This window comes from Rosa rugosa, chromosome 5 (assembly GCF_958449725.1).
Source record: "Rosa rugosa chromosome 5, drRosRugo1.1, whole genome shotgun sequence".
In the NCBI taxonomy this organism is placed as follows: domain Eukaryota; kingdom Viridiplantae; phylum Streptophyta; class Magnoliopsida; order Rosales; family Rosaceae; genus Rosa; species Rosa rugosa.
The window spans coordinates 36,825,143-36,844,677 of NC_084824.1; the positions used below are offsets into that span (position 1 = coordinate 36,825,143).

Consider the following 19,535-nt stretch of genomic DNA (forward strand, 5'->3'; position numbering starts at 1 on the left):
GGAGGCGAGTCGGTCTGGCTTTGTTTCACCGGAAGAGGTCGCCGGAAAAGTCGGGTAGGATCGGCTGGATCCGGGTCGGGTCAGTCGAAAATCAGCAGAGAGAACGGAGAGTTTCTGAGTTTCCGGAAAGGGAAACTTGCCAAAACGAAAATAGTAACCTTCCAAAAACGGAAATCCCTATATATAGTAACTTTCCAAAATTTCAAACGCTCATAACTTTTTCATACGAACTCCGATTTCCGAGTTCCACATATCCACGAACTCGTATCGACGTGCTCTACAACTTTCGTGAAGGAAGTTTTTGGAGAATATCAACGTATCAAAAGTCAACCTTGAACCCCCCCTAAATCCACACTTTTCGAATATTTATTCGCCCGAAACACTTCCGCTCCATCCACGAGCCACGAAACCGTCCAACGAGCCACGAAACCGTCCAATAACCACAAATTTAATTCCGGAAAATCCTCGAAAAATAAATACGAATTTCCAGGGCTTCACACCGCTGTTGCTAGCAGTACCAGAAGTTAACTTCGCTGTAGTCCCCTACACCGGCAAGCCACCAACAGTCGCCTCTGGCACCGTAGACTAGGATCCCAGAATGGTTCGTTCAGCTTCATCATCGCTTATCCAATGCTGGCCCTCAGCACGGCAGTCCCACATGCGTTACAAGTCCACAGTTTAAGCGCGCACCTCCCGAAGAGCTTCTCATATTAGAATTTGCACCGGAACTCGACGTTATCCTCTACCAAATACCATCGCTTGAATGACAATGGTTTGTTCAGCAGGATCTCAACCCTAATCCGGAGCTTCCTGACCTTTTTGGCATTCTTACCAATCTCCTGGAAGTCTCCCAGTGTATATCCAATCATTGACATGATGTGTTCAGACCAGAACGCCGGTGGGACTCCCTAAGGGTAATCCAGTACGATGCTGTGGTCAAGGCCACTTTCTCTACTGGCATGATGTCGTCATACCAAGCTAAAGCCACTGATGTGTGGTTATATCCCCATGGTGCACCGCGCCAGATCCGAACCCGATTAGCTGGGTCCGACAGCCTGAAAAGTACCCTCTGCCCCTCTGGTTCCACCACCTGCAACGTCCCATTGATCATCTAAGCGTTGCTAAACATCCCCATGAATGACTTGTTCTTGAAGTCACAGGCTGTGAGAAGTTTGCCCACCAAGAACGTGTTCGCTTGTCTCAAACCTTGGCCCCGCATTGGGCGCAAATGGATCTGCCTCTTGCCTTCAGCGATATCAAGAGAGGAGGCTAGCCTAGCAGCCATGGCATCAACATAACTCATCTTGTTGACAAAGAGAAGCAAAGAAACTGAAACCCTAACCCTAGGTTTTGAGAGAGAGAGAGAGTTGACGGCTCTAACTCGGTTTTATTTATTTATTTTTATGTATGAACCGTGTTATTTCAGAAAATGATCTCACTTGTTTTGTCTCATTTTAAGATATGAAATTACAACTATACTTCCATGTCAATGTAGATTCATAGCAAATGTAATATTGTGACATATGCCACATTATTTTGTATAAGATTTTGGTATCTCTAACATTACTTTTTTTTTAATAACTTTAATCGAACTTTTTGTATGTGATACAAGGAAAATGCTTGAGGCACCAAAATTATTTACCAAATTTATATACCAAATGATGTGGCATCTGACATGTCATCTACATGTAATTACATCCGACATGTCTTTTAATTAATATACTAAATGAGAATAAATATTTGTGAAAATATTAACAAAAAAAAATCCATCATAATATTTGTGAATATTATATAAAAAAAAACCCATCATATCCTTCTTCGTCGTTGGGCATGGCATATTTGTCATGACGGTAGGTTAAAGAGTCGGGCAAATATTTCAAGTACAAGATGCATCAAGTGATTAATATCCCAACTTATTCCATCTCTTTTCTCGTTTTACCCTTTCATGGCTTCTTGGTCATAGACATCAGCAACCCATAACCAATGTTAACTCATCAAATACTATCATACCAACCAGACTTAATATTTATTATCCAGATGATGAAGTGAATTAATTAGAAGTCTGAAAACATGATTGTGAACCTCAAACTAACAATTCAATGGGGAACGATTGTTTAGTGGTTGATTCGAACTGTCCTCTTTCCTCCTTCTTGATGAGTTTTGGGGATCAGATTTAATTGCTTCGATCTTTCTTTTTTTTCTTTTTTTTTGAATAATTTGTTTCTCTAAAAATATGTGTTGGAAATTATGAATAATGTGAAAATAGTGATGTGGTTTGGTAACTATATTTGGTACATAAATTTGGGATCTCTAGCATTACTCGTGATACAAACTTAGATGCTCTTAACCATCTGATCCAAAAAGAAAATAAATAAATAAATAAAAATAAGACTATGCACATACTTCACTAATATGAAATTTCAATTAAAAAAGAAAACGATTAACAATGAGAGATCTAAAAACTACAATTGATAAAAGAGTAATTAACATCTCCTCTTATTCTAATAGGCAGCTCCCTCAACCAGCTTGCTCAACTTCTTAGTCGTCAATCGCTCGATATGTGCCTCACTCCCTTCGTAATGATACCTGCACATAACAAAAGGATCGTTACCTCTCAATATTGTCTTCTTCTTCTTCTTTTTTTTCGAACAACAGGCTCATCTAACATTGCAATTCAATTTCCACTATTAAAGAACAAAGGTAAAATATTTGATAGAATTTCTTGAACAAATACTTATAAATTTAGAAACTGAACATGTCTAGTGCGGGTTCTTCGATCGAATTCAATTTATGACTATGTTACTGCTTAATTAGGGTTCTTCATATATAGTCAAAGAGTTTGGAGTTCTTATGTATACCTTGGTGGTAAAGATATTAAAGGACTCAAGCTCTGTGCAAGCTTAACAGCTTCGTCCTCAGTATTCACTATGTGACTGAAGCAGAAATATCTCCCGCAAGCAGATTGGTCCTCCAGAGCTCGGATATGAACATTCACAAGAAAGTCCACATCGACAAATGCTAGTACACCATTTTCATACATTTGAGCTGCTCCTGCAAGGAGTCCGTACAACCGATGATGAAAGTTAGCAACTTGAACTCAAGAACACTTTTTATACGTGGTTATTGGTTTGATAAAATAACATACCAAATTAATTTGCAATAAGATTATTCTCAAACTATACTAACCGTTAAGATATGACATAGTTGTTCGCGGATTTTGTTGTGCAACACTAGGTCCAAGGACTAGTCCAGAATTTATAGAGATCATCTTAAGAGTCCGGTCCATTGACAGAGCCCAAGCAGCCTGTTCCGATTGTGTCTTTGCCAAGGCATACCACAACTACAAAAAATGAAACTACAAAACTAAGTTCAATATTGACATATTGTCAGTAGTGGCTGTAGTGCCTACACCTTGGTTTTCTTTTTCTTTTTTGGGTCACAGTATACCATTGTTTTTCTTTGCTGGTCATGTATAGATTATATGCTTATTTTTTCAGAAATCGACATACCAAAAATACCTGAACTATATAAAAAAAAAAAAATACCTTTTGCCCACCGGATCACGTCGTCTCTACGACATGACATAGGTGCTCTGACGTGGTAGTAAACATATATAAGGTGCTTGTCATGGCAGAGCTATCACTAAGCCGAATTTATTGTTCTCTATTTTTTTTTTTTTTCCGTTTTAGGTAATTCTAGTGCAACGAGGCTAGGGGAATGAGATCTAGAAACCACTAGAGCTTATTCAGTTATTTGGTTGACAAAATAATTGAGGTTGCGAAAATGAATATAGCTTACCGAAATTATAGTTTTTCATGCAATATACTACTAGCACCAAGATGTGATAAGAGCACCCCCCCCCCCCCCCCCCCCCCAAGTGAAAATAATTTTGAGAAAAAAGGACAATATTAGATAGAGAAAAAACAAAGATATATATATCTTTGTTTTTTCTCTATATAGAAGCTAACCTTCAATTTCCTGCAAAATTCTGGATCACTCCATGACTTTTCATCCACATCCTTCTCTGAAGAAATGTCCTCCTTCCATATTGCTGCAGCCAATGAAGAAGAGAACAAAATCTTCTCCACGCTGTCTGTCTGAGCACATGCTTCAACAACATTGATTGCTCCTCTCACCTCTAAATTCACCATTTTTTCCTAACAGAGCCAGAAAATTGATAATTATCACCATGAACGTAGAAATAAGATGGAAAATAAGAGGGAATGTATTTAGAAATAACATACGTACATCATATGCTTCTGGACTGTCTAGACAACAGAACACAGCAGAGCAACCTTTCAAAGCCAAAAGAATGCTATGATAATCAAAAACATCAACAGAGAAAACTACTAATCTCTCTTCTTCCTTCTCCATTTCCCTAATTTTCTTCTGAATCTCTGTTTCCTCTGCATGGATCAAATGGTCTAAACCAAACGATTAGATCGAGATAACTCAAACTAACTTGTATAACATAAACCTCGATCAAATTCAGTCCTAATAAACATTTCAGAATAGTGCAATTGCTTACCATTCTTCTGGGTACCTGCGTGAACTCTGAAGCCTTGAGCAAGTAATCCTTTGAGAATCCAAAAGCCAACGTAGGTTGAAGCATCAAGAACGCAAACTGTGGGTTTCTCGTACTTCATTTTGGGGTTTCCTTTTCATTCAATTTGTTTCTTTCATACGCAAATCTCTCTTATATATACATATAGAAAATGAAGGTGAGACAGAGTTTGGTGAACTATTTTGTAACACGTTCCCATCTACTCACCATCTTATGTTGTAGCTAGGACTATCCCGCTGCCTCTTTCTTTCGTCTTTTCTTTTTTTCATTTTTATAGCAAAAGTGGACCTTTCATTAAAGAATTGCCAAGCATCCGATTTTCTGTAATTTTTCCGATTTTCTTTGCCAAAAACAAAAAACATAAAATCCGATTTTCATCAAGCTTAAACATAAAATTCAAATCTGATTTTGGTCAAAGGACTATCTATCTTGCTTGTAGGCTGCCATAATTTCCATGAGAAGTAATCCCAATTTAACTTTGACACACAAAATAGGAAGGGTAGGTTTCCTTTCCCAAGTTCAAGGTGTAGGCATAGGCAATTCCAATTTGCTAATGTTGAAAGACGTGTGAACGGAATGGATGGATGAATGGTTTCCGAATTGACATGAATTGGTTTTATAAAAGAGCATACATACCAAGACGAGGTATGTTGTAAAAGAAGGCACGTAATCCACTATCCGGAAAGAAAGTCATTCAAGACTTCAAGTTATCTAGATCACGGTCAACGAAAAATATGAGCCTAACAAATTGTACAACAGACAGAAACATGTATATGGAGTCTTCTGGAAGCCATATATTCATTACTTTCTAAACCTTCTACAGAAAACTGCAGTTTGAGCCAAAAGAGGTAATTCCTGCACCCCTAGCCTGCAGTCTTTTTCTAAAGCCTCTGCTATCAAGGATATGTATCTACTAGCTTGCCACCTAGTCGGTTTAAATCAGTTATAAGCATTATCAACTTTAAAATTAAAGATTTCATTTAGGTTTCAATTCCCAACTAAAACTTTCCGTATTTGATTATTTCTACCAAATTCAGTAGTATTTGATTATTTCTACAAAATCCGCATTTTGATTTTTGGTATTACCAAGCTTTACAATAAGTCTGTGTTGGACTTACTCATAGAAAAAACCCTAAGCGACAAAACTGCCACACCTAAACTCTAGCTTTGTCTCGAACAACTTCGAGCCACTGCAGCCATTCTTCTACCTTGGTTCTCAATTCCAACTACCCAGATCTCTCCATCCTTTTTGTTGCGCCTCGTAATTACCCGTTTACAGGTCATTTGGAGGGTAAACGATTAAAATATTTATTTTTACCTTCGTTTCAGACTTTGTAGGGTTTCAATAGTTGACTTTTCCTTCGGCTCAGATTTTGAGGAAACTTCCTTCTGAAAAGTTATAGAGGGCGTTAAACCGAGTTTGTGAACACGTGATACACAATAATCAGAGTTGTAATGAATAAGTTATTGTGATGCCCCGGAAATTCGTATTTATTTTCCGAGGATTTTCCGGAATTTAATTAGTGGTTGTTGGAAGGTTTCGTGGCTCGTGGATGGAGCGGAAGTGTTTCGGATGAATTTGTATTCGAAAAGTATGACTTTAGGGGGGTTGCGAAGGTTGACTTTTCATACGTTGAGATTCTCCGAAAACTTCCTTCACCAAAGTTGTAGAGCGCGTCGATACGAGTTCGTGGATATGTGGAACGTGGAAATTGGAGTTCGTATGAGGAAGTTATGGCCGTCGGAAAAAGTTTCCATTTTGGTATATATGGGATTTTTCCGGAAAATTATTCAAAAAATCAGATTTCCATTTTGGGAAGGATTTTTCTCTCTCCTCTCTCCCGAGTTTTCCCGAGCAGCCATCTTCACCGAGCTCGTTCTCCCTCCTCCGGCCACCAATCGACGAGATTCTTGTCCCTATCTCTTCGCCTCACTCCCATCTAGCACCCCGTGAAGTTTCACTGTGTGGGTAGACCTGTGCACAACGCTACAAGGCCGAGAAGTCGCACGGTCGAGCTGCAAATCGCCTTGATCGGAGTCGGAGATTCCGGCCACCTTTGCCGGTGATTCTTGAGGGCTTTTGGAGCTTGGAGAACGTTGATGCTTCCCACAAGGTGGCTTGCATCGATTCAACTCGTGGAGATCAAATTTTGGAATTGAAATTCTAGGGTTTCAATCGGTCCGGTTTGTTCTATGGTAAAATTCGATTGATTGGCTTATAATTGGACTTTTTTGTAGTTATGAAAGTTGAAATTGGAGTTGAGATGAAGAACTTTGGTGTTGGAAGTTTTGTCAAATTTCGAGCTTGGTTTGGCGGCGGTGCCGCCACTGTGGTGGTGTTTTCCGGCGGTTTCCGGCCACCTCAGGGATAGTTTCTGTTCCTGAGTTCGATCTACTCGTCGATACGAGCATTTCGATATATTGTTTGTAATTTTTGGAGATCGTATGAGCATGTTGTGATTTTTACGGTTTCGGACCGTTCGATGTTTCGATCCGTGAGGATTCGAGCTTCCGATCGACTTGTGTTTTTGGCATATCGATCGTAGAAATATTCCGGAGACATTGGGTGGTCTCGGATGTGGTTTCGCCTCGATTGGCGTCACCTTGGGAATTTTGGTTCGATTTAGGGTTTCAAACGGTATTCCTTGTGATTCGTTAACTGAATCAGAGTTGTGTTTCCTTAGGTACTTGACGAAGTATTCTTTGGACGGCTATTGTGATTGGCTGCTTTGTTCTGTATTGAAGACGCAGCGGGAGTTTCGATGTGAGTAATCTCACAAGGTTCATTATGAACGGAATTACCATTATTGTTTTGACGTTAATTATTTAACTGCAAACTATAGTTGGTATTAGTAGGCATTCCTGAGCGAATGACTACGTATATATATATTTACGTGAAATATATATATTCTTGTGGATGATGTGTGATGAATAATATGCATGATGGGTTCATATTATTGTTGAATGAGAAACGATATTGTGGAAAAATATGTTTTCTATTGTTTGAAAAGTATTGAGTTTGATGTTACATTTTGGAGTCAAGCGTGACTCATTTTAAATGTATTGATCCTTGTACCAAGGGTCACAGATGGTGAGCAGGGATGGGGAAAGCCGGAACTAGATGGTCGTAACGTTTTTAGGTCAGGTGTGATTTACTTAACGTTGACTTGAGACCAGATGGGGTCTGAAAAGCATGGGTCGCAGATGGTGACCAACGGTTGGTTCTAAGACCAGACGGGGTCTGAAAACCAAGAGTCACAGATAGTGATAGGTTGCAGATGGTGACCAATGATTTATCTGTGTTACGAGCCTAGTTACCATATTGTCTTGGAGTTATGGAATTAACTGTGACTATAGATGGTATTAGTGACATTTCTGAGTGTATGACTATGTGTGTACATATGTATATCATGGGGGGTAGCGGGGAGCTATCTGATGCTCATGAGTACGTGTCTTTAAAAGAGAGTTTCGGGGATTCTTTCTTTTAAATGTCCTGGGAGGACTTGTTAATCATATTTGAATTGTTAGGTTAACGATTTATATGATTTTGTCACGGTGTGACTTTTGTGATTTCCTTGTTGGAAAAGAGTATTGTTTTGGGAAGCATGGTATGTTTTCCTTATTCTCGAGTCGAAAGGTTTCCTCGTGTTTGGCGTGAGTTGTGAGGGCTTTTATCCCGTGAATTGGTGTGAGTTGTTTTGAGTTACTCATACGGGCTTGCAAAAGCTTACCGGGTTTGTTGTGTGACAACCCGGTGCACTATTCAAACGGTGTAGGGGTTAACATTGCAGGTCAGAAAATCTTGGCTGAAGCTGAGGTATGTTGTTGGGAACAGAACTGGTAGGAAACAAATTTGATTGGTTTTGCCATTGCTATGACTTCCGCTTTGTAGTAAACTCTGAGGAGCTTTTACGTTTTATCTTGTTGTTGACAATTTAATTCGTAAGCTTATGTAATATATGACTCTGTGGGCGGGTCAATATTGACATAGTGAGTTCAGGGCATCAACATGTATATTGTATAAAGGGAAAAAGTTTTCCAGGTATTTGGTATTGATGGCTGAACGTTCACGCATGTATAATTATGGGGTTATATATTGATTTTTAATTGTGTTAAAAATCAGGGGCGTGACAGTTATTAAGGATTTAAGTTAGTAGCATTTTCGTAAATAGTGGGAACTTTGATACTATAAATAGTTGTTTCCTGTTTTGGAAACGATCGTATGGAAGTTCGCTAAAATAGAATCCCCAAAACCTAGAAAAAGGCATATTGGCCCTGAATCTTCTCGGCCTTGCCGGTGCTTATTCCGGTCACATCATGCCATGATACTGATTTCATCTTAACCGTGTCAACCTCCTCTTCGTAATCATGGTGGCAGCGTGCAACAAATCTGGTGGTGAAAGGCGCAAAAAGCAAAAAACTCTCTGGACGACCAATTTTCTTGACCTAGTCGAACTTCCAGTTCCTGCCCCCATTTCAAATGAAATTCCTTGGGTTTGAAGCCCTCCCGACGCTTAACAATCCCTTCAAGTTGTGTATCTCAATCGATCGGAGGTGGACGAATAAAGCATTTAAAGTTTTTGGTACCAATTCGGTGTTGGAGGTGGCGACGTGTGGGGGCATGTCCCGCCACTTCAGGTCTTCTATTTTTATTTATTATGGAGAGCTCATCATACGAACATGTGGATATAGTTTGGTAGCCATATGATGAACTTTGGGATCGATAGGAATTTTCGAAGTTTTTGAAATTCAGTTTCGATTCGGGACGATCAGACTGTTGGATCAACCACACTCTTCGATAGGAGGTTATAGTTATCGAGTCAACATAACCTATGAAATTAGAGCTCGTTTCAATTTTATTATCGCCAGTTTATTTTTGACACTCAAAAACAGTAATTCATGATATCAAGCTTTCGACAAATTATCCTTTTTAGGGTTTCAACTTTATTATCGCCAATTTATTTTCGACACTCGAAAACAGTAATTCATGATATCAATTTGTTCAGGTCGACGTGTAGATCAAGCTCGCAGAGGAATTCATCGGACGGCTGTCATAGCCACAATTCAGTGAATGAACTGTTTTTAAATTATTATGCATGTAGTATTATTTTTTTGAATATTAATTTATCGTATTGATTTATATTGATAATAAATGAAACATGATATTTGATTTTTGATTTATGATTGATTTATTGAGATTTCATGAGTTATATTTTCGATGGCATTTTGATGATTTACGAAGCTGGTGAAGTTGATATTATTTTTTACTTTAAGAAAGTCTTTATTATTAAATTTGAGGTATTAAGATTTTCATTTAGAAATGTGATAAATTATTGAGATTTTTTGTAATACTCCAGAAATTCGTTATTATTTTCTGAGGATTTTTTAGAATTTATTCAGTGGTTTTTGGTACGAGTACGTAGTTCGAGAATGATGTGGAAGAGTTTCGGACGAATAATTACTCAAAACGTTTTATTTTCGAGGGGTCAAAGGGTTGACTTTTTATTTGTTGGGTTTCTCCGAAAACTTCCTTCATCAAAGTCGTAGAATGCGTCGATACGAGTTCGTGGACATGTGACATGTATAAATTGGAGTTCGGATGAGAAAGTTATGGTTAGTGGAAGTTTCTGCTATTTTTGGAAATTATTATAAAAGGATTTTCTATTTTGGTATTTCATAGTCTGATATTTTGGAAAGTTGCCAAAACCGGAAAGTCAGAAAGCTGTGTTCTCTCTCCTCAACATCAACAGACCCGACTCGGAGCCGGTATTTTGACCTGACCAGCGCTTCATTATCTGGCGATCTCCGATGATGGCGCCAACCCAAATCACTTCGCCTCTTCCATGCGGTGATCTCTAGCGGCAATTCTCACCCACGGCAGCGCAGCGAGGTGGCGACGACGAGAGAAGTTGGACCTAATCGGAACTCTCCTCCGGTGACAGCTGAGCATGAAACCGGTCTTGCTTTTCTCGTGGGAGCTTCCTCTTTCGATCCATGGTGGTGATTTTGGATGATTTGCACCGGAGCATATTCAACTCGAGGTAAAAAGTGGATTCCAACTTGTGGGCTTGATTCTAGCGATCTAGACCAAACCGGCCAAAACCTCATGTATTAAAGTTGATCCTCATTGTATAAACTCCATTTTGGACGGTTGGATCTTTCTAGTTTGGAGTTTGGCTAGCGGCGGTGTGCCACTGCCTGTGGCGGCGCTTGGCGATGTTTCCGGCCATGTCTGGGGTAGTTTTTGGTTTTATATATCATCTACTCGTCGATAAGAACATTTTGATATATAATACATAATTTTTGGATATCGTATGAATTTGTTAGGGTTTTTACCGTTTTCAATTATCTCGGTTATCGATCCGTGAGGATCCGGCCTTTCGATTGACTTGTAGTTTTATCATATCGATCGTAGAAGTATTCAGGAGAATTTGGATGGTCTTGGATGAAGTTTCGCCTCGATTAGCTCTACTTTCGGGTTGTAGTTCGATTGAGGGATTTGAACTTTAATCGCTTTGTGTTTCGAGTACTAAGATTGTGACCGTTTGTGATTAGGTACTTGACAAAGTATTCTTGGACGGATATTTTGTGGGTGTGTTATCTCTGTTCTATATAGAAGACATAGCGGGATTTAGAGGTGAGTAATCTCAAAATGTTCATTTACGAACGAAGTTACCTTATCGTTTTGGGAGTTATTTATTTAACTGCAAACTATAGTTGGTATTAGTAGGCATTCATGAGTGAATGACTACGTGTGTGTGTGTGTGTGTGTGTGTGTATATATATATTTACGTGAAATATATATATGTGTGGGTGGTTTTATTGTGATAAAAACAGTATTTGTGAATGAGTTCATTATATTATTTTGGGGTGTGGCTTTTCGAGAAACAATATATTTTGGGAAGTGTTGATTTCTATTGTTTTGAAAAGTGTTGGGATTTGTGAAACATTTTTAGGTCTTAGGCGACTTATTTAAATGTCTGGTCGTTGTACCGAGAGTCATTGATGGGGATCAATGACTGGGAATCTTTTATTTTAGATTCGGGTAACATTTTAAGTCCAGTACGACTTGTTTAATGTTTTGGTCTTCGTACCGGGAGGTCATAGTTAGTGATCAGGACTTGTGTAACATTTTGAGTCCAGCGAGACTCCTTTAAATGTTTTGGTATTTATACCATGGATACAATGACCTGAGGGTGAAGGATCGGGGATCACAAATTGAGATCGGGGGTCACAAATGTGACCGAGGGTGGGTTACCGGAACCATGCCCTTGGCCGGGGTATAGTTACGATCAGTTAGAGCTCTAGTCTGTCTACCGAGGTATAACATGAGGGTAACAGTGAGGTTACTTGGGACTTATGAGTATGAGTTTTTAAAAGAGAGTCTTGAGTACATTCTTTATTTTATTGTCCATGATGGACGAGAGTTTCATATTTAATTGTCCGGGTTTCAATTAATATGATTCTGTCACGATGTGACACGTGTTTCCTTATGAGAAAAGAATGGGAAGTTTCGAAAGAAATCATGTGAGTTGCTTGTGTGAGTTGTTTCCTTAATTGGAACGGGTGGGTTTTCTTGTGATTGGTGTAATACCCCGAAAAATCCAAATTAAATTCCGTGGATTTTTAGAAATGATTTCATGATAGTGGGAGCGAGTACGAGGCTCGGAGAAGTTGTGGAATTAGTTCGAACGATTAATTTTCGAAAAAACGAACGTTATTTAGGGGCTCGCGAAAGTTGACTTTTTATACGTTCAAAATTTGGGAAAACTTTCTTCATGAAAGTTGTAGAGCTCGTCGATACGATCGCGTGCATATGCGGAACGCAAAAATCGGAGTTCGTATGAATTAGTTATGATTTTTTGAAAAAGTTTCCAATTTAGTATAAAGCTTCCATTTTTGGAAATTTCCAAAAATAAAAACAGATTTTTCCAAAATTGGAAAATCTGCTGCGATTTTAGTTCCCCGCCGGAAATCGCCTCCAAAACTTCGATCGACGATTTCTTCCTCCTCCGGCCACCGATCCTCACCAAACTTCTTCCATTGGCTTCGTATGGTCCTTGCGCACCTGTCTGTGGCAGCCTTTCACGGCGGCGCGGCCTGTAGCGGCGGCGGCAAGCCCGGTCCGATTTAAGCTCGATTTTGGTCAACGCCGGTTTTCTCCTAGCTCCGGCCACCAAAACTTCCGATCCTTGGCTCCATGAACTCCCCTCAACCTGCTGATCATCATACTAGGAGGATTGCACCTAGAGTGACCGGTTTCACGTTCGTCGGAGCTCGGTAAGTTTTCAATCCGAAACGAAAATCTTTCGATCGGTATATCTCGAGCTGTAGTGCATCGTTTTGATTGATTCTTTTTCCAGTGGGTTCCCCTTGATGTTATTAACAACTCTCTAGAAGGCATCGAGGCCTGAAATTGAAGCTTTGACGTCGAAATCGAGCCTTGCCGGATTCTGCAAAATTCTGGAATTTTTCCGACCACCGAAGCTTTCGATCGGTATATCTCGAGCTACAGACCATATTTTTCTGTGATTCTTGAACCAGTGAGTTCTTCTTGAGTTTCTTAACAACTCTTCAGAAGGAATCGAAGCCTTAAATTGACGTTTTTACGTCGAATTGGAGCTCGCCGTTTTCTGCAGTTTCTCGCCGGTTTCTGGAAAATTCCGGCCACCTTCATACTGTTCAAGGTAATTTTCGACCCCTTCCGGTCATTTTCAGACTTCGTGCTAGTTATGAAAGTTGTTAAGCATGATGAGAGGAAGAAGAGCAGCCCGGCCCCGACACCATTGGTGGTGGTCGGCGGCGGCTCTGCCACTAACTCCGGCGGCCCTTTCCGGCCACCTCCGGGGATCAAAAATATGGTTTCTGTACATTTTCAGATTCTATATTTCAATACGATCATTTTGATATATTATGCGCAATTTTTGGATATCGTATGATGAAGTTATGAATTTTTAAGTTTCGATCGATTTCGATCGTTAGATTTGTGATATGTGAAGTTAGGACCGTCAGATGGACTTGTAGTTTTGATATGATGATCTTATGACTGTCCCAGTGGCTTTGTGTGGTCATGGGCGAAGATCCGACCGTTGGATCTTCGTATAATTGAGAAATGGTGATTCGGAAGGCGATTCGTGAGAATCCGACCGTCAGATTTTCATATAATTTTGTGGAGATGTTTGTAAGGATGATTCGAGAAGATCTGACCGTTGGATCTTCATTATAATTTTGGAGGATGATCCTAAGGGCGATCCGTGAGGATCTGACCGTTGGATCATCATTAAATTAAGATTCGACCGTCGGATCATCATATAATTAGAATCCGACCGTTGGATTTCAGTATATGTGTGGTTTATGAGTAATTTACTAAGTCAAGATAGTATCTGATTAGGTGATTGACGAATCGAGTTGGTGGACGATTCAGATGGATATGTGGCTTTTAGAAGACGCAGCTGGAATTGGAGGTGAGTAAACCTCACGTGGTTCATATTACGAACCCAATATATTTAATTGCTTTATTTTGCAATCATATGAACTATTGTTGGTGTATTAGACATTCCTGTGTGAATGTCTGTATATATATTATTACGTGAAATAATATGTATTGTTGGAGTTGTGTTGAGTTTATTGTTGAGAAACAATATATTGTGAGGGGTATTGAGTTTATTGTTGAGAAACAATATATTGTGAGGGGTATTGAGTTTATTGTTGTGAAACAATATATTGAGAGAGATGTTGAGTTTTATTGTTGAGGAACAATAAATTGTTGTGATCTGTGGAAGATCAATAGGTCACGGGGTGACCATGGCATACTATCAGCGAACCACGCTCTCGCGCCGGGTAGGTGGAACTGAATAGTATTAAATCGTGAACCACGCTCTCGCGCCGGGTAGGTGGAAACGATCAGTTAGAGCTCTAGTCTGTCTGCCAAATATTGAGTGACCTTATGGGGGAAATTGAGAGTAACTCATAAGTGTCTATATATATATATATATATGAGAGTGAGAAAGTAACGTGGGTTTGTGGTGGTCTTGTAATTTAATAAATCAACAGTTCTTTCTTGTTTACTCATACTAGCTGTCAAAAGCTTACCGGGTTTTGTGTTGTTGCAACTCCCGGTACACTATTCAAATTGTGTAGCGGGTAATCCTACAGGACAGGAGAACCAGGACGGTGATCGTGCGGTTAGAGCAATTGTTAGAGTTTTACAGCAATTGTACGTTGTGAGGTGTGTTATGCTCATTTGAGCTTTACAATATTGCTTGTGAGAGTGAATTGTAATAATGAACTCGAAGTTTCGAGATTTGGATTTTGTAATTGTAATTATTCATGTTTCGGATTTGAATTTATTATTCAAAATTCGGGGCGTGACAGTTTGGTATCAGAGCGTAAGGTGCATATTTGGTGATGTGTCAATACCTTCCGAGTGATGGCCCGTCTGCAGCGGATCCCCATCGTGTGCTCTTCGGTATTGGCTAAGTCATTGGGTATGCGTGAGTGTTGGGAGTTGTTTAGACCGCTAGGTCGTTTTAGGAACGTGAATACCTTCCCTATAGTATTGACTTGGTTAATATGAATTTGTATTTGACTTATACTGTGTTTTAAGTGTTATACATGTATTAGCCAAGCATACTATACTCCTTAGGTGATGGATATTCGAAGGGGTTGTACTTAGAACCTTACAGTTGTCTTGTAGGTTCGTATGGGAATAAGTTCAGTGGCCGCGAGTTACAATCCTTGAGGAATAGGAACCTCTTGATTCAACTCTGTTAAGTCAACGAGGATTGTTTTATGGAAGTGAGGTTCTTTTGGATGTTGAAGTGTTTGGTTGAAGGCATGATGTGGACCTATGCACATACCTAGTGTGGATACGAGTATTAATGGATAGAAAGTTTGCCTTCTTAAGTTGGACGTACATATGTTTTTGGATGAGATATACATGTCAAAAAATAGATATCTTGTTTTGTAACGAGATGTCTTAGTGGGGTTTTGGTAATTGGCATGGGTGATGTGTTTAAAGTGGCTTTGAGATAACTATGCTAATCTTGTGTGAGATTGAGTTATTAGTATAGATTGAGAAGGTTTTGTAGTGACGCTATATACACAACGTGATGAACTTTTAGAAGGAAAAGTTATGAGTAAAGGTATGGGTTTTTCCCTGATGTCTATAGTAGACTTGTGCATATGGCAGCGTTTGTGGCAGTGCCAGTAATGATTTTGTAGCAGCTTTCGTAGCAATGCTTATGTGATAGGCAGCTTGTGTAGTAGTGCTTGTGTGGCAGTGCTGGTAGTGCTTTAGTGGTAGTTTGTGTGACAAGGAATTTTATGGGGGCTAGATAAAGCTAGGCTTTATCTTGATTGTATTCTAAGTGGTAGGACACCTGTAAACAGGGATTGGAAATTCTCCGTTTGGACACCTTGGTCTGTTGACCTGACTATGACTTGTGGACATAGTTTTATTTAAGTGAAGGAAATTGATTTTGTGAACTAGTTTTCTTAAGTTTTGGATCGTAGTATGGAGTTGGACTGAAGTGAATTTGAGGTTGTTGTGTTTTAAGTTTAAGTAGGCGGGACACTTAAAGTTTTGAAATGGAATTTGATCTTGGTCGGTAATTAATGGGGAGATTTAGAGTCAACTCTCTGTAAATGTTATTAGATGAGGGTGTGTTTCTGTGGTGATGGATTTTAGGAGAAATGGTTAAGTGCAATTTTGGGTATTGATTGTAGTGACATTGTTGGGTATCCATAGTGGTTCAAGTGAATTACTATGCGATATGGAGTTTGATTCGGTTTCTAAATCGTAAATTCATAGGGTATGAATTGTGGTAAGTTTAATGGAGAAATTAATAGAGGAAATGGTTGAGATTTTATAAGATTTGTATGAGTAACTCTAAGGATGTGGGTTTTTCCTAGCCATCTCAGGATGTGTTTAGCTTTATTAAACCCTAATTCTAACGACAAAATTGTTTGTGTTTGGTTTGACTCTAAGGATGCTAGCTAGACCCCTGTGCAACTTAATTGATTGTTTGTGATAAATCATTATGATTGATGTGTGCAGTAGAGTTGTTTATGGTTTTGAAAATAGTATTGGGTGACCAAGGTTCGATCCTTGGTGTTGTTGTTGGTTAAACAAAAAGAAAAGAAAACATGCACACCATCTTATTGATTTAATATTACAAAAAGGAAATTGGAACTACGCTATACTAAGCCTAATTAGTAGCTCCGGATGGGTTGAGGCTGAGCTCAAGAGAAACTGGAGATCCACGGTTGTAACCGCCTGAGCCACCAGAATAGTAACCAAATGCGCTACCTTCCTCGGAAGTAGTCTTCGGGTTACCAAAGACGTCCTCGCCGTGCACGGGGAACAGAGGAAGAGTTTCAACCTCCTGGTGATCTCCTCCTCGTTGTTGCAGGGATGTTTGTCCTCCTGTTGTGCCAAAAGAGTTGTACTGGTATTAGTGTTGAAGTGTGAGGAAGAATATGAAACAAAATTTAAATCAAGAAATCCTTCATTACCAGTAGAATCGGTGGAACCAAAGTTGAGATTAATGGATCTACCATCATCAGTAGAACTAGTGGACCCAAAATTGATGTCAATGGATCCACCAGCTGGCCCAAAATTGATGTCGATGGATCCACCAGCACCAGTAGAACCAGTGGACCCAAAATTGAGATCAATGGATCCACCAGTACCAGGAGAACTAGTTCCCATGGGCACTTGAGCAGCCTGATTGCACCTCTTCATCTGCTTCTCTCGAGCCCTGACATTCTGGAACCAAAAATAAATGTTCTTGCCCTCAACCTGTCCATACTGTTGCAGCTGGAGACAGATCTCGTGAATCTGCTCTGTAGTTGGGGTCTTAACTCCCTTGTCGTAGTAAAGATCCCTGAGGATCCTTATTTGATCTGGAGTAGGAACCCACCTGGCACGGCTTCGCCAGAAATCTGTGTTGGCACTACTCCCGGCTGCTTGGTTGTTTCCTCCATCCTCGATTTGTTGCTGGGTTTGTAGCTCCATTAGTTGCAGAGTTCGTGGTTCCATGGTGATGAGTTGAGAGGAAGTGTAAATTGAAGAACGAAGTTGTTGAGTGTTTGTGGGAGATTGACCTTAGAAGGATTAAGGTCGATGAAGGGGTATTGGAGATCTGAAAGTTCAGAGGAAAGAAGAGATCGAATATTCAAATGGAAGAAAAGATCTGAGAGAGAAGGATTGAAGATTTGAGAGTGAAAAACTGGGGATTTGAGAAGAGAAAGGCTGAAGAGTTGAGAGAGAAAGGCTTGAGCTCGGAAGAAAATTTCTTTTCCTTTGGAGTGAACAGTCGCGTCTCCAGAATGCACCTATTTATAGAACAAGGTGAGCAGATCTCCACCGTTGGATGAACGATCACAGAATTTGAATCCACGCGTTGGATTAAAGTCGCCCCGAAACCCGGAAAAGCTGTTGGCGCGTGTTGAGCGTGTAAGGGGACCGAGGGAATCTCGAGGCGCTGTGGCAGACAGCTGTAGCCGAAAGCAGATTTGACTGTCGTAAATCACGGAAGGGATAAGCCGTGACACAAGTGGGCCGTACTTGGGCCTGTCTCGGATCAAGGCATCACTGTAGCTGTGGGAGGAGGCCTGATGGGCCGAGTTTCAGAAACAGTTTTGGACATGATGGGCCGAGTTTCTGAAACAGTCTTGGATGTTTTGGGCCGAATTGTTGAAACAGTTGAAACAATTGGTTAAATAAAAGGATTGGTATGGATAATAACGTGAGCAGCCGTGCTCGAGTGGTTGAGTGTAAAGTTCGTGTACAAGAGGTCTGAGGTTCGAATCTCGCCTCTCGTTTATTTTTATTATGTTCGTTTATGACATAATAAGTATAAAATTTGTACACATTATATTAAGCACAGCTTGTGCTCCAGTGGCTGGGGACAAAGGTTTCGTGCAGCAGGTTGAGGTTTCGAACCTTGCCTCCCCCGTTATTTTATTTATGTCGCTTATGACATAATAAATATAACACGTGAGCATATATTAATGAAGGCAGCTCTTGCTTCAGTGGTTGGGAGCAAAACCTTTGTGTTCGAGGTCGGGAGTTCGAACCTTACCTCTTACAAATATTTTTGGATCTCGTATATGCTTGATATACGGACGTATATACGGTATGTACGGTATACATACGTATATATGGTCTGTACGGTATGCATACGTATATACAGTTGTACGATATGCATACGTATATACGGTCTGTACGGTATGCATACATATATACGGTATACCTACGGTATGTACAATTTCATACCGTAGCCGAGCTGGAAGTCGGTGGGCCGATTGGTAGGCCCAAATAGTAAGCCCAATTGTTCGGCCGATTGGTAGGCCCAAATAGTAAGCCCAAATTGGTTGGGCCTATTCAAAATGCATTCTGTTCGGCCCGATTGGTAGGCCCAAATGTTAAACCCAAATTGGTTCGGGCCGGTTCGAAATGTGGATGGTTCGGTTTCTTCGGCCCAATTGGCCAGCCCTAATGCTTAGCCCAAGGATTGAGCAAGCCCACGTCATCATCACTGGGTGACATATTTTATTGGTGTACTTTTGGGGATGATTTGTTTTGAGTGATGCATCTCTATTGTTGTGTAGAATAGTGCATGCTTAAGTTTTACTATAGAGATTTACCGTGATGCTAATGGAGTAGCGAAACGCTTTGTGGGAGTCTTTACTGTGCTTGTATGCCAGTACAGGGTGATGATCTATGTGAGGATCTATGAGATAATCTCTGTGAAGATCTAAGTGATGATCTCTGTGATGATCCACGTGATGATTTAGTGTAATTGATGTGGAGTGATGTTGAGCAGTTGTTTTGTGAATTTACATCGTGACGAAAGGATTTAGTGGCCATAGGAATGTATTTTTATACAAAGGGCTGTGGCTTTGAAGATTACTACAACTTTGGGAATGATAGAGATTCGATGATTAGGTCAACCTTAATTGAGAG

The 19,535-nt window shown here is 40.0% G+C and overlaps 1 protein-coding gene across 3 annotated transcripts; it reads right to left on the minus strand.

The window, feature by feature from the left end:
- Nucleotides 1-2,352: 2,352 nt before the first annotated feature.
- Nucleotides 2,353-4,811, minus strand: LOC133710668 (cinnamoyl-CoA reductase-like SNL6). Of its 3 annotated transcripts, none has more exons than XM_062136806.1 (6): nt 4,544-4,811; nt 4,249-4,406; nt 3,969-4,157; nt 3,187-3,340; nt 2,859-3,051; nt 2,353-2,586 (listed from the first exon to the last, which is right to left on the minus strand). In XM_062136806.1, the coding sequence occupies exons 1-6, from the start codon at nt 4,644-4,646 to the stop codon at nt 2,502-2,504; spliced, it is 882 nt and encodes a 293-aa protein (XP_061992790.1). In that variant the 5' UTR covers nt 4,647-4,811; the 3' UTR covers nt 2,353-2,501. The 3 variants fall into 3 exon arrangements, with proteins under 3 accessions (XP_061992790.1, XP_061992789.1, XP_061992788.1); XM_062136805.1 differs by having other exon boundaries at nt 4,529-4,811; XM_062136804.1 differs by having other exon boundaries at nt 4,249-4,424; nt 4,529-4,807.
- Nucleotides 4,812-19,535: the final 14,724 nt, after the last annotated feature.